This window comes from Bufo gargarizans, chromosome 4, assembly GCF_014858855.1.
Source record: "Bufo gargarizans isolate SCDJY-AF-19 chromosome 4, ASM1485885v1, whole genome shotgun sequence".
NCBI classification, from domain to species: domain Eukaryota; kingdom Metazoa; phylum Chordata; class Amphibia; order Anura; family Bufonidae; genus Bufo; species Bufo gargarizans.
Window position 1 is genome coordinate 539,032,215 of NC_058083.1, and position 14,845 is coordinate 539,047,059.

The 14,845-nt window shown below is 44.4% G+C and overlaps 1 protein-coding gene across 2 annotated transcripts; it reads left to right on the forward strand.

Annotated features, from left to right (window-relative positions):
* The first annotated feature begins 264 nt into the window (after nucleotides 1–264).
* Nucleotides 265–14,553, forward strand: LOC122936059 (gastrula zinc finger protein XlCGF26.1-like). 2 transcript variants are annotated; one of them, XM_044292060.1, is made up of 3 exons: nucleotides 265–362; nucleotides 9,598–9,689; nucleotides 11,632–14,553. In XM_044292060.1, exons 1-3 carry the CDS (start codon nucleotides 355–357, stop codon nucleotides 13,206–13,208), a joined length of 1,677 nt encoding a protein of 558 aa, XP_044147995.1. In that variant the 5' UTR covers nucleotides 265–354; the 3' UTR covers nucleotides 13,209–14,553. The 2 variants fall into 2 exon arrangements, with proteins under 2 accessions (XP_044147995.1, XP_044147996.1); XM_044292061.1 differs by having other exon boundaries at nucleotides 266–389.
* The last annotated feature ends 292 nt before the right edge of the window (nucleotides 14,554–14,845 follow it).

Sequence of the window (14,845 nt, forward strand, 5' to 3'; positions counted from 1 at the left end):
GTCACAAGGTCCTAATGAGTTTAGTATTTATCCTACAAGGGTCTCCTGAATGTGCAGCTCCGCCCCTCAGGTCACATGATAGTGATGTCATCGCAGGTCCTTAACCATTAGCTGTATACTGTGAACTTCGCCCCAAATACCGAACACATGACTGTGACGTCACCGCAGGTCCTCAAATATTTTTTCTACACTACTGAACTCTGCCCCTCCGGCACTGATCACATGACAGGGACGTCACCGAAGGTCCTTCCCCCTCTGTCTCCATGGAGGATCTGCCCCCGGCCGCCATGATGGAGGCTCCCCTCCCAGGTAACAGGAGCTGTGGACGGGTCTGCTCCGGGCGGACACTGCTGGATGTGCGGGTGAGACCGGCACCTATAAGACAATGGGTACATATCCTAGCGATAGCCTCCATTCTCTATGATGAGACAACCTCTTCAAGTCGAGATGTCATGATGTGGCTCCCAGTATTAATAATGTCTCCACTAGTACCCCCAGTAATAGTAATGCCCCCCTTTATATCCCCTAGTAATAGTATTGCCCCCCTTTATACCCCCCAGTATTAATAATGTCTCCATTAGTGCTCCCAGTAATAGTAATGCCCCCTTTATATCCCCCAGTAATAGTAATGCCCCCATTAGTGCCCCTAGTAATAGTAATGCCTCCATTAGTGCCCCTAGTAATAGTAATGCCCCATTAGTGCCTCTAGTAATAGTAATGCCCCATTAGTACCCCCAGTAATAGTAATGCCCCCCTTTATATCTCCCAGTAATAGTAATGCCCCCATTAGTGCCTCTAGTAATAGCAATGCCTCCATTAGTGCCCCTAGTAATAGTAATGCCCTATTAGTACCCCCAGTAATAGTAATGCCCCCTTTTTATATCCCCCAGTATTAGTAATGCCCCCATTAGTGCCCCTAGTAATAGTAATGCCCCATTAGTACCCCCAGTAATAGTAATGCCCCCCTTTATATCTCCCAGTAATAGTAATGCCTCCATTAGTGCCCCCAGTAATAGTAATGCCTCCATTAGTGCCCCCCGTAATAGTAATGCCTCCATTAGTGCCCCCAGTAATAGTAATGCCCCCATTAGTGCCTCTAGTAATAGTAATGCCTCCATTAGTGCCCCTAGTAATAGTAATGCCCTATTAGTACCCCCAGTAATAGTAATGCCCCCTTTTTATATCCCCCAGTATTAGTAATGCCCCCATTAGTGCCCCTAGTAATAGTAATGCCCCATTAGTACCCCCAGTAATAGTAATGCCCCCCTTTATATCTCCCAGTAATAGTAATGCCTCCATTAGTGCCCCCAGTAATAGTAATGCCTCCATTAGTGCCCCCCATAATAGTAATGCCTCCATTAGTGCCCCCAGTAATAGTAATGCCTCCATTAGTGCCCCCAGTAATAGTAATGCCCCCCTTTATATCCCCCAGTAATAGTAATGCCCCCATTAGTGCCTTTAGTTATAGTAATGCCTCCATTAGTTCCCCCAATAATAGTAATGCCTCCATTAGTGCCACTAATAATAGTAATGCTCCCATTAGTGCCCCTAGTAATAGTAATGCTCCCATTTATTCATCCAGTAATAGTAATGCCTCCATTAGTGCCCCCCAGTAATAGTAATGCCTCCATTAGTGCCCCTAGTAATAGTAATGCCCCCCATTAGTGCCCACCAGTAATAGTAATGCCTCCATTAGTGCCCCCCAGCAATAGTAATGCCTCCATTAGTGCCCTTAGTAATAGTAATGCCCCTCATTAGTGCCCCCAGTAATAGTAAGGCCTCCATTAGTGCCCCCAGCAATAGTAATGCCTCCATTAGTGCCCTTAGTAATAGTAATGCCCCTCATTAGTGCCCCCAGTAATAGTAATGCCTCCATTAGTGCCCCCAGTAATAGTAATGCCTCCATTAGTGCCCCCAGTAATGGTAACGTCTCCATCAGTGCCCCCAGTAATGGTAATGCCTCCATCAGTGCCCCAATAATGGTAATGCCCCCATTAGTGCCCCCCAGCAATAGTAATGCTCCCATTAGTGCCCCTTGTAATAGTAATGCTCCCATTTATTCCTCCAGTTTTAGTAATGCCTCCATTAGTGCCCCCCAGTAATAGTAATGCCTCCATTAGTGCCCCTAGTAATAGTAATGCCCCCATTGGTGCCCACCAGTAATAGTAATGCCTCCATTAGTGCCCCCCAGCAATAGTAATGCCTCCATTAGTGCCCCCAGTAATAGTAATGCCTCCATTAGTGCCCCAGTAATGTCTCCATCAGTGCCCCCAGTAATGGTAATGCCCCCATTAGTGCCCCTAGTAATGGTAATGCCTCCATTAGTGCCCCATTAATAGTTATGCCCCCATTAGTGCCCCCAGTAATAGTAATGCCCACATTAGTGCCCCCAAGTAATAGCAATGCCCCCATTAGTGCCCCCAGTAATAGTAATGCCCACATTAGTGCCCTTAGTAATAGTAATGCCCCCATTAGTGCCCTTAGTAATAGTAATGCCCCCATTAGTGCCCCCAGTAATAGTAATGCCTCCATTAGTGCCCCCAGTAATAGTAATGCCTCCATTAGTGCCCCCAGTGATGGTAATGCCTCCATTAGTGCCCCCAGTAATAGTAATGCTTCAATTAGTGCCTGTCATGGACGGTGTACAGGAAATAAGGCAAAGCAACATGTATAAACGACTCGCTGGATCCAAAAACTAAGGAACCAAGGGAGACCCCTGCAGAAGACCTGGCACTTTCCCTGGCTGCTCAGCCTATGCAAAGATCCGAATGGTGGAGGTTTGCATATCCACGAACCTTGACTATAAAGCCCTGAGCACCCTACAATAGTGAGGGGACACGACCACCGGCTCCCTATACAAGATACGGAGGGAGTCAGGGTCACCTGGGATCCAGCAAACAGATATTAACAGATAAAGGTACACTTAGCTTTGAAGCAAACAGGAGGACAGATCAGCGTGCACACACACTCCAGGAAGTAATATAAGCCGCTCAGAAAAGCCTTCTGGGGAAGAATTTAAAGGGAAGCAATTAACACATGACAGCTGAGAGAGGCTGACGAGAGGAGGAGCTGAATACCACAACACAGAAATTCAAGGAGGAGGTTCTGAAAGGCCTCTGTCAGAGCTTCTCAGCTGTCTAGTTGTGACAGTACCCCTCCCTCTACGAGTGGACTCCGGACACTCAGAACCCACCTTCTCAGGATGGGACCTATGGAAAGCCCTGATGAGACGAGAGGCCTTAATGTCCGTCACTGGGACCCACATCCTCTCCTCAGGACCATACCCCTCCCACTGAACAAAGTACTGAAGAGAACCGCGGACAAGACGAGAATCCACAATCCTAGATACCTGAAATTCAAGATTCCCATCAACCATAATCGGAGGAGGAGGCAAAGGCGAGGGTACAATGGGTTGAACATAAGGTTTCAATAAGGACTTATGAAAAACATTATGGATCTTCCAAGTCTGAGGAAGATCAAGACGGTAGGCAACAGGATTGATGACAGACAGGATTTTGTAAGGCCCAATAAACCTAGGACCCAACTTCCAGGAGGGAACCTTCAATTTGATATTCTTGGTAGACAACCACACCAGATCACCAACATTCAGGTCCGGACCAAGCACACGTCTCTTATCAGCCACACGCTTATATCTCTCACTCATGCTCTTTAGATTATCTTGAATCTTTTGCCAAATAGATGACAAAGACGAGGAGAATCTGTCCTCATCAGGTAAACCAGAAGACCCCTCTCCCGAGAAAGTCCCAAACTGTGGATGAAACCCATATGCACCAAAAAATGGTGACTTATCAGAGGACTCCTGACGACGGTTATTTAAAGCAAACTCAGCAAGGGACAAAAAAGAACACCAATCCTCTTGATTCTCCGCCACAAAACAACGCAGATATGTCTCCAGATTCTGATTGACGCGCTCTGTCTGGCCATTCGACTGCGGGTGGAAAGCAGAAGAGAATGACAACCGAACCCCCAAGCGAGAACAGAAAGCCTTCCAGAATCTGGAAACAAACTGCGTGCCCCTATCAGAGACTATGTCTGAAGGAATACCGTGCAATTTGACAATGTGATCAACAAATGCCTGCGCCAGCGTCTTAGCATTGGGCAAACCAGGAAAAGGGATGAAATGCACCATTTTGCTAAAACGGTCCACCACCACCAGAATCACAGTCTTCCCCGAGGAACGAGGCAGGTCCGTGATAAAGTCCATGGACAGATGTGTCCAAGGACGGGAAGGAATGGGCAAGGGAAGGAGAGGACCTGATGGCCGTGAATGAGGGACTTTGGCACGAGCGCAAGTCTCGCAGGCTGCCACAAAACCCTCAACCGACTTACGAAGCGCAGGCCACCAGAATCTCCGAGCGATGAGATCCAGTGTGGCTCTTACCCCCGGGTGCCCAGCAAGGACCGTATCGTGGTGTTCTTTAAAAATCTTGTGTCTTAAAGCGAGAGGCACAAACAACCTCCCAGGAGGACAAAGATCAGGAGCCTCTGACTGGGCTGCCTGCACCTCTGCCTCCAATTCAGGAAAAAGAGCAGAGACCACCACACCTTCAGCCAAAATGGGACCCGGGTCTTCAAAATTCCCGCCTCCCGGAAAACAACGTGACAGGGCATCTGCCTTCACATTCTTAACCCCAGGGCGGAACGTGACAACAAAATTAAACCTAGAAAAGAACAACGACCATCTGGCCTGTCTCGGGTTCAGACGCTTGGCTGACTCCAAGTAGGCCAGATTTTTATGGTCAGTAAATACGGTAATAGGGTGTCTGGCTCCCTCTAGCCAATGGCGCCATTCCTCAAAAGCCAACTTGATGGCCAACAATTCCCTATCTCCCACATCGTAATTTCTCTCTGCGGAGGAGAGTTTTCTTGAGAAAAAGGCACACGGTCGCCAATTGGCAGGAGAGGAACCCTGAGACAAGACCGCCCCCACACCCACCTCAGAAGCATCAATCCTCAACTATGAAGGGTAACGAAACATCAGGTTGCACCAAGATGGGAGCGGAAGCAAAACTCTCCTTGATATCAGAAAAAGCCTTACGCGCCTCTACTGACCAAGAAGAAAAATCTACCCCCTTTCTGGTCATATCAGTGAGTGGTTTAACAATAGAAGAATAATTCAAAATGAACTTCCTGTAATAATTGGCAAAGCCCAAAAAACGCATCAGCGCCTTTTGATTCTCAGGAAGCTCCCACTCAAGCACAGCGCGGACCTTCTCGGGGTCCATGCGAAAACCAGAAGCGGAGAGAAGAAACCCCAGAAATTGAATTTCTGGAACCGCAAACACACATTTTTCCAGTTTCGCATATAATTTATTCTCCCGCAGGATGAGCAAGACCTGACGTAAATGTTCCTTATGAGTTTTGAAATCGGGAGAAAAAATCAAAATGTCATCCAAATACACCAATACAAATTTTCCCATCAAATGATAAAAAATGCTGTTCACGAAATGCTGAAAAACGGCTGGGGCATTCATCAAACCAAAAGGCATAACCAAATTCTCAAAATGGCCCTCAGGGGTATTGAAGGCCGTCTTCCATTCGTCCCCTTCTCTGACCCTGACCAGGTTGTATGCCCCTCTTAGATCTAATTTGGAAAAGACTTTAGCCCCAACAACCTGGTTAAATAGGTCCGGGATTAGAGGAAGCGGATAAGGGTCACGAATTGTGATATTGTTCAGCTCCCTGAAATCCAGACAAGGTCTTAAAGAACCATCTTTTTTCTTAACAAAGAAAAAACCAGCGGCAACAGGTGACTTTGAGGGTCGTATGTGTCCCTTTCTCAGACTCTCAGAGATATAAGCACGCATAGCGATCCTCTCAGGTTGGGAAAGATTGTATAAACGAGATTTAGGCAGCTTGGCGTCTGGGATGAGATTAATAGGGCAATCGTACTCCCTGTGCGGGGGCAAATCCTGAACTCCACTCTCAGAGAAGACATCCGAAAATTCAGAGAGAAAAGATGGTACAGTCTTAGTAGCAACCTCAGAAACAGATGTCGTGAGGCAATTCTCTCTGCAAAAGTCACTCCAACCATTTATTTGCCTCGCTTGCCAATCAATGGTGGGGTTATGTTTAGTGAGCCAGGGTAGCCCCAACACTAGAGGAGTCGGCAAACCGCTAAGGACGAAACATGACACATCCTCAACATGAGCATCACTCACAATTAAACGGATATTGTGAACTATGCCCTTTAATGACTTCTGAGAAAGTGGAGCGGAATCGATAGCAAACACAGGAATATCCTTTCTCAAAGCGCACACCTGGAACCATGAGTTATCGCAAAGTGATTATCAATGAGATTGACCGCTGCTCCACTATCCACAAAAATCTCACAAAAAATGTTCTTGCTCTCTAGCGCCACCCTAGCCGGCAGGACAAAACGGGAACTACAAGCAAACGGAAAACCTTCAATCTCCGCCTCAACCCTGCCAATAGTAACAGACGGAACATTTTTCAAAGATTTTTTCCTCTTTGTTTCTTTATTATACCCAGAGAACTGTCTGAATCTCCTAGAGGGACAAATATTTGCCAAATGATTAATACCTCCACAACAAAAACAAACCCTCCCATGCGGGCTGAATCTTCTATTGTCAGAAGCAATCAACCCCAGCTGCATGGGCTCCTGCTCAGAAGGGGCTGACAGCGACTGAGACCCCTGAGCACAGAATGGGACCGCTGCAGTGTCCTGGGACTGAGTATGACAGGAAGGAGAGATCTCTCCTCTCTCTCTAAGACGCCTGTCAATACGAACGGCCTGAGACATAGCAGAGTCCAAAGAAATAGGCCTTTCATGAAAGGCGAATGCATCTTTCAATCCCTCTGAAAGACCATGGCAAAATTGACTTCGGAGTGCAGCATCATTCCAACCAGTCTCCGAAATTCTGAGCAGTATATTTCTGCGGATTGTTTACCCTGGCATAGGAGACGTAGTCTAGACTCCGCCAGAGCAATACGATCCGGATCATCATATATCTGACCCAGGGCTAAAAAGAATTCATCCACTGAACGGAGGGGCCGTGCCTCCTCCGGCAGCGAAAAGGCCCAGGACTGAGCGTTACCCCTGAGCAGCGATATAATGATCCCCACCCTCCGTTCCTCATCACCAGAAGAATGGGGAAGAAGGCGAAAATGGAGTTTGCAAGCCTCTCTAAAACGCACAAAATTCTCACTACCCCCGGAGAACGTATCCGGGAGCGAGATCTTAGGCTCAGAGCAAACTCCATGAACGCCAGCTGAACCGGTCACTTGAAGCTGAGAAAAAGTCCTGCGGAGATCAGCTACCTCCAATGAAAGACCCTGAAGGCGTTCAGCCAAAAGTGAAACCGGATCCATGCTTGAGACGGTTATGGCGGCTTATAATGTCATGGACGGTGTACAGGAAATAAGGCAAAGCAACATGTATAAACGACTCGCTGGATCCAAAAACTAAGGAACCAAGGGAGACCCCTGCAGAAGACCTGGCACTTTCCCTGGCTGCTCAGCCTATGCAAAGATCCGAATGGTGGAGGTTTGCATATCCACGAACCTTGACTATAAAGCCCTGAGCACCCTACAATAGTGAGGGGACATGACCACCGGCTCCCTACACAAGATACGGAGGGAGTCAGGGTCACCTGGGATCCAGCAAACAGATATTAACAGATAAAGGTACACTTAGCTTTGAAGCAAACAGGAGGACAGATCAGCGTGCACACACACTCCAGGAAGTAATATAAGCCGCTCAGAAAAGCCTTCTGGGGAAGAATTTAAAGGGAAGCAATTAACACATGACAGCTGAGAGAGGCTGACGAGAGGAGGAGCTGAATACCACAACACAGAAATTCAAGGAGGAGGTTCTGAAAGGCCTCTGTCAGAGCTTCTCAGCTGTCTAGTTGTGACAGTGCCCCTAGTAATAGTAATGCCCCCCATTAGTGCCCCCAGTAATAGTAATGACCCCATTAGTGGCCCCAGTAAAAGTAATTATCCCATTAGTGCCTCCAGTAATAGTAATGCCTCAATTAGTGCACTGATTATAATATAAGGGACAGGAGAGAACACAGCAGAGGTGAGAACTGATTATCTATCATCACTAGAACACCCTTCTTATCACTGATTTTAGCAGGCATCCTCAAACTGCTGCCCTCCAGCTGTTGCAAAACTACAACTCCCAGCATGCCCGAACAGCCTACAGGTATCAGCCTACAGCAGGGCATTGTGGGAGTTGTAGTTTTACAACAGCTGAAGGGCTGCAGTTTGAGGATGCCTGGTTTATAGTATAAGGACAGGAGAGGTGATAACTGATTATCTATCATCACTAGAACACTCTGCTTATCACTGTGTATAGTATAAGGACAGGAGAGAACACAGAAGAGGTGAGAACTGATTATCTATCATCACTAGAACACCCTGCTTATCACTGTATATAGTATAAGGACAGGAAAGAACACAGGAGAGGTGAGAACTGATTATCTATCATCACTAGAACACCCTACTTATCACTGCTTATAGTATAAGGACAGGAGAGAACACAGAAGAGGTGAGAACTGATTATTTATCATCACTAGAACACCCTGCTTATCACTGTTTATAGTATAAGGACAGGAGAGAACACAGAAGAGGTGGTAACTGATTATCTATCATCACTAGAACACACTGCTTATCACTGTATATAGTATAAGGACAGGAGAGAACACAGAAGAGGTGAGAACTGATTATCTATCATCACTAGAACACCCTGCTTATCACAGTTTATAGTATAAGGACAGGAGAGGTGAGAACTGATTATCTATTACCAGTAGAACACCCTGCTTATCACTGTATATAGTATAAGGACAGGAGAGGTGAGAACTGATTATCTATCATTACTAGAACACCCTGCTTATCACTGTATATAGTATAAGGACAGGTGAGAACACAGGAGAGGTGGGAACTGAATTTCTATCATCACTAGATCACCATGCGTATCACGGTCTATAGTATAAGGACAGGAGAGGTGGGAACTGATTATCTATCATCACTAGAACACCCTGCTTATCACGGTCTATAGTATAAGGGCAGGAGAGAGCACAGGAGAGGTGGGAACTGATTTTCTATCCTCACTAGAACACCCTGCTTATCACTGTATATAGTAGAAGGATAGAAGAGAATACCGGAGATGTGAGAACTTATTATCTATCATCACCATTACTACTACATCATTTTTTACTCTACTAGGTAGCAGAAAGAAGGGAATGTCAAAAATTCACCTTACAGTTAGAGATGCATTTAAGTTCTCCAAATTTTGAGTAGTTCTGTTATCCAGAAAGTACTAGATCATTTTACAGGAAGATCTGTAAAGCCCAGGAGTATTAATGTACAGATTAGTAAGCCTTAGGAAGGAGTGAAAGTCGAGTCTCTGGGTGGAAGCGCAACTCCAAGCCTAGCATTTCTATGTGGGCGACTGGATTTGCTTGGGGTTTAGCTGATGAGAAGTAGAACATTGTTATTTAGGACCTGATCATTAAACCTAGAATTGATGCATCTGAGAGAAGTGTCTGATCTATAGACAGATCTACAGGAGGCCATGTATTCAGTCACTATGTGCTTGTGTCTCCCCAGATGGATCCAGGAGGAGAAATCCCCCCGAGAGATGTCCCCGTCCTCTGTATTCCCAGGACTGTCCAGAGGAGAAGCTCCCAGAGAACCATCAGGTAGATGGAGCTGAGCCCTGTACACATCTATATAGGGGGGTCCTGCAGTCATAGAGGGGTCATAGATGGTGGGGGTCTCTTATGTGGATCTGTTAGATTTCCCACCTGTCTGCTGTATTGTCCTGAATTGTTACAGACGAGAAATCAGGGGGAAGATCTGACTATTATCAAAGTGGAGGATGAAGAAGAGCGGATGAGGGCCGATCCCCCGTGTAAGAGTGAGGTGGAGGAGGACATTCCAGTCCATGTGACCACAGGTATGGAATCATGAATGGAGGAAGGGAATTGGGAGGTTTCTTCAGGTGAGGCTCCACCTTAGAGCTGCAGTAAAGTAGCACTCCGGGCAGTGACCCCTGTGTTATGTGCAGGAGCGGAGGGAGCTGTGACTGCACATAGAAATAATTTTCACGCTCTTCTATCCATCCTCTTATGTCCAGGCTGGACACTCGGCTTAGCGTGAAGTTGTGGGGGGCCCCGGCTGTGGTGACAGCTGCACTAATGTCTGGGGTCTAAAAAAACTCAGTTTAACCACCTAAGCTCCACAATCCTTGGTGATAGGGGGCCACCTGAGACACTAAGCTTTCAGTTCTGACTTTGTAAATACCAAACCGATGGTTTTATACTGACACAGCCCCCGAGACATATAGTAATGGCTGTTATACCTCAGGTAGGTGTCATCAGATGCTGGGTGTTATAGATGGCATTACTTCTACACTATAAAGGCTGGAGACATGTAGTAATGGCTGTTATACCTCAGGTAGATGTCATCAGATGCCGGGTGTTATAGATGACATTACTTCTACAGTATAAAGGCTGGAGACATGTAGTAATGGCTGTTATACCTCAGGTAGGTGACATCAGATGCCGGGTGTTATAGATGACATTACTACTACACTATAAAGGCTGGAGACATGTAGTATTGGCTGTTATACCTCAGGTAGGTGTCATCAGATGCCGGGTGTTATAGATGACATTACTACTACACTATAAAGGCTGGAGACATGTAGTAATGGCTGTTATTCCTCAGGTAGGTGTCATCAGATGCCGGGTGTTATAGATAACATTACTACTACACTATAAAGGCTAGAGACATGTAGTAATGGCTGTTATACTTCAGGTAGGTGTCATCAGATGCCGGGTGTTATAGATGACATTACTACTACACTATAAAGGCTGGAGACATGTAGTAATGGCTGTTATACCTCAGGTAGGTGTCATCAGATGCCAGGTGTTATTGATGACATTAATGGGGATCATTTTTGGACCATTAAGGCATCATTTTTGGACTCTTGGTCCCAACAAGCCCCTGTTTTCTCCAATAACAACTTGTGTGTTGTTATTCCATCTGCTCTCAATATGGGACACTTTTTGGAAGGTTTCTTTATGAAAAAGCATAACACGTGACAACGCAGGTGTTTTTGAACCTACTGTTTTTTATCACCGTCCTCCATGTTTTCACCTGCAGCTATGTATGTGACACGGACAAGAGAGCAAAAAAAAAAAAGATAAAGAAAAGATCTAAAAAAATCTGAGTCCTAGAAGACCTCAGAGTGTCATATATATTGTATTTGTGTAACAGGTATTGAATTGTTTTTAAAAATGTAATGAATCGGACACAAAGCAAATTTCAAGACATTCGTTCATCTTTGGTCTAGTCTATCCTCTATAAGACTCTACAAGCATTGTACAAAGATTTATAGGTCTAATCACACATCCAGGTTTTGGTGCAGAATTTTCAGTCAAAGCCAGAAATGGATTCAAAAGGAATGAAAACTATAAGGCAAGAACTTTTACTTCTCGTTCTTACTAGAACCACTACCGCTTGTGTCTTTAAATACTGTATCAAAAATTACATGTGTGTCTCCAGCCTAATAGGAATGGTATAAATTATCTTCTTTGTGGTTTGAGAAACAACTCATGAAATGTATTTTATTTCTAACAGGAAATCCCAGTAAGAATTCCGAGGGAGACTTCACATTATCACTAAATTTTAAAGTAGAAGATCAGGATATCACACAGTGCTCTTCAGGAGAAAACCTCATTACACTGATTGTATATCCAGTACTTCACAATACAGATCCATCATATAATCCTCCTGATTATGAGGAACCTTCTCCTGACCAGTCAAAGATTGTTACCACAAGTATCGGGCAGAAAAGGGGTAAAAAGTTTCAGTGTGGGGAATGTGGAAAGCAGGTTACAAGCAGCTCAAGTCTTTCCAAGCACAGAAAAATTCACACAGGAGAGAAGCCATTTTCATGTTCTGAATGTGGGAAATGTTTTATCCAGAAATCAGATCTTGCAAAACATGAGAGAATTCACACAGGAGAGAAGCCATATTCATGTTCAGAATGTGGGAAATGTTTCACAGAAAAATCTAGTCTCCTAACGCATCAGAGGATTCACACGGGGGTGAAACCGTATTCATGTCCAGAATGTGGGAAATGTTTTATCCAGAAATCAGATCTTGTAAAACACGAGAGAATTCACACAGGAGAGAAGCTGTACTCATGTCCAGAATGTGGTAAATGTTTCACTGAAAAATCAAGTCTGCTTGTACATCAAAGAATTCACACAGGAGAAAAGCCATATTCATGTTCAGAATGTGGGAAATGCTTTGTAAATAAATCACATCTTGTTACGCATGAGAGAATTCACACAGGAGAGAAGCCATATTCATGTTCAGAATGTGGGAAATGCTTTGTAAATAACTCAGTTCTTGATAGACATCAGAGAATTCACACAGGGGAGAAGCCATATTCATGTTTAATATGTGAAAAATGTTTCACAAGTAAATCAGCTTTTACTGCACATGAGGAAATTCACACAGACGAGAAGCTGTATTCATGTTCAAATTGTCTGAAATTTTTTGCAGAAAAGTCAACTCTGGTTACACATCAGAAAATTCATACAGTAGACAGACCATTTTCATGTTTAGAATGTGGGAAATGTTTTACAGAAAAATCAAGTCTCCTTATGCATCAGAGAATTCACACAGGGCTAAAGCCATATTTGTGTTCAGAATGTGGAAAATGTTTTATCCAGAAATCTGATCTTGTAAAACATGAGAGAATTCACACAGGAGAGAAGCTATATTCATGTTCAGATTGTGGGAAATGTTTCACAGAAAAATCAACTTTGGTTACACATCAGAAAATTCATACAGGAGAGAAGCCGTATTCATGTTCAGAATGTGGGAAATGTTTTAGAGAAAAAGCCAAACTCCATTACCATCAGAGAATTCACACAGGAGAAAAGCCATATTTGTGTTCAGTGTGTAGGAAATGTTTTAGAAATAAATCAGATCTTATTAGACATGAGAGAATTCACACAGGAGAGAAGCCGTATTCATGCCCAGTCTGTGGGAAATGTTTTCTAACTAAATCGGATGAAATTAGACATGAGAGAAGTCACACAAAGGTGAAGCCATTTTCATGTTCACTATGTATGAAACGTTTTACAACAAAATTATACCTTGTAAAACATGAAAGAAGTCACACAGAGGAGAAACCACTCTGATGTTTTGTATGTGAACAATGTTTAACAAGGAAATACATTTTTGAATTCATACAGAGAAGAAACCATCTTAAATCCATCAGGTTATTCAGAAAAGAGCTTTCTTTACTGTCAGAGCAGTGACACGGAATTGTCCCTAGGAACCTTGCTTCTTCTCCTTACTGTATTTATACTTCCCCCCTTACTCCAGGAGAATCCAGAGGGACATCGTATATAAAGATAAAGCTGATGGAACAGAAGAAAACAGCAATAATAAATTTAATTTGCAGGAATGCACTGAGCATGGCAGATTACTGATGATCAGCATCATTACTGTGCAGCGTTGGGCCCATGGGTTGAAATCTTACCACGGACAGCATCTTCATGGAAATTGTATGCTATTCCTATGCTTGTGACGTTTCCTCCAGATTCTCAGCTTTGCTGTCACATTCCAGAAACATACTGACAGGTAAAGGGGTTTTCTGGGATTCACTATCTTCAGGTTAGGTCATCATAGCTGATTGGTTGGGGTCTGACACCCGGGACCCCCGCTGATCAGCTGTTTTCAGAAGACACCGGCTCTCCTGTGAGCATTGCGGCCTTCTGTGTGCTTACCAAGCACAGTGCCATACATTGCATAACGGCTGTGTTTGGTATCACACTCACACACATAGAAGTAAAGGGGGCTGAGTGCGATACCAAGCACGGCCACTATACAATGCACAGCGCTGTGCTTTGGTGCCTTCTCAAACAGTTGATCAGCAGGGGTCCTGAGGATAGGTCATCAGTAGTAAAATCCCAGAAAACCCCTTTAAATGGTTTCGCTGCCCTTTGTTTTCAGATAAGTGCTGGAAACATACAGTCACTTACTGATATCATGTCTTTAGAAGATCTGCACTGAAGTCCTTATTGTACTGCTACTCCAACTGTCCTCACTGCTTGTACGGCTCTCGTATCCTGAACATGGTCACAAATGGAGGGGCGGGTGACCAGACCAGTAAGTATTGACTGGGCTTGGAAAGTAGTCTGAATGAAGTGTTTGCCTACCTGCACATGGCTAGGGGTAGACCTGCTGAAATTACACACACATTTCTATGCAGATTTTTGTGTTTTTGCACCAAATTCATGTTAAAATCCGCATGTTTTACTTGCAAATTTTGTTGTGATTTTGACACAGATCTTACCCGTCCATTCAAAAGGGTTGAAATCCTCACCAAAAATCTCACACACCATTGAATCTGCACGGCAGGTCAGTTTCTGCACAGAAGAAATATATGAGATTTATCTAATCCCCTACACTTTGCTGAGAAACCGCATGATAAAAAGGTGTGTAATCCAATATTTTGTAGCCGCCATTCAATAAAAATACCTTGCGACTTAATCCATTGTGCCCTAGTTGAGTCTAAAACAGTCTAGAAAACAATCACTGGTTGCACTGCATACTCGCCAGTTGTAATATAATCTCTATACAGTGCATTTGTATGCGGTTCTGATGAGCTACACAGAGCGACAAACGCTATTCGAATAACTAATTGCAACTGGTGTGATTTACCTGTTGCCCCCCCCCAAAAACTGAATAAGGGGTGTGATATAACTGTTTCCCCAAAATACTGATTGAGGGGTATGATACACCAGCTTCCACCAAATATCAATTAAGAGGT

What these genes read in the sequence shown, in the direction of transcription:
- LOC122936059 (XM_044292060.1), top strand. An exon ending in AGCTCCCAGAGAACCATCAG is followed by an intron (nt 9,690 to 11,631) that starts GTAGATGGAGCT and finishes TATTTCTAACAG; the next exon opens with GAAATCCCAGTAAGAATTCC.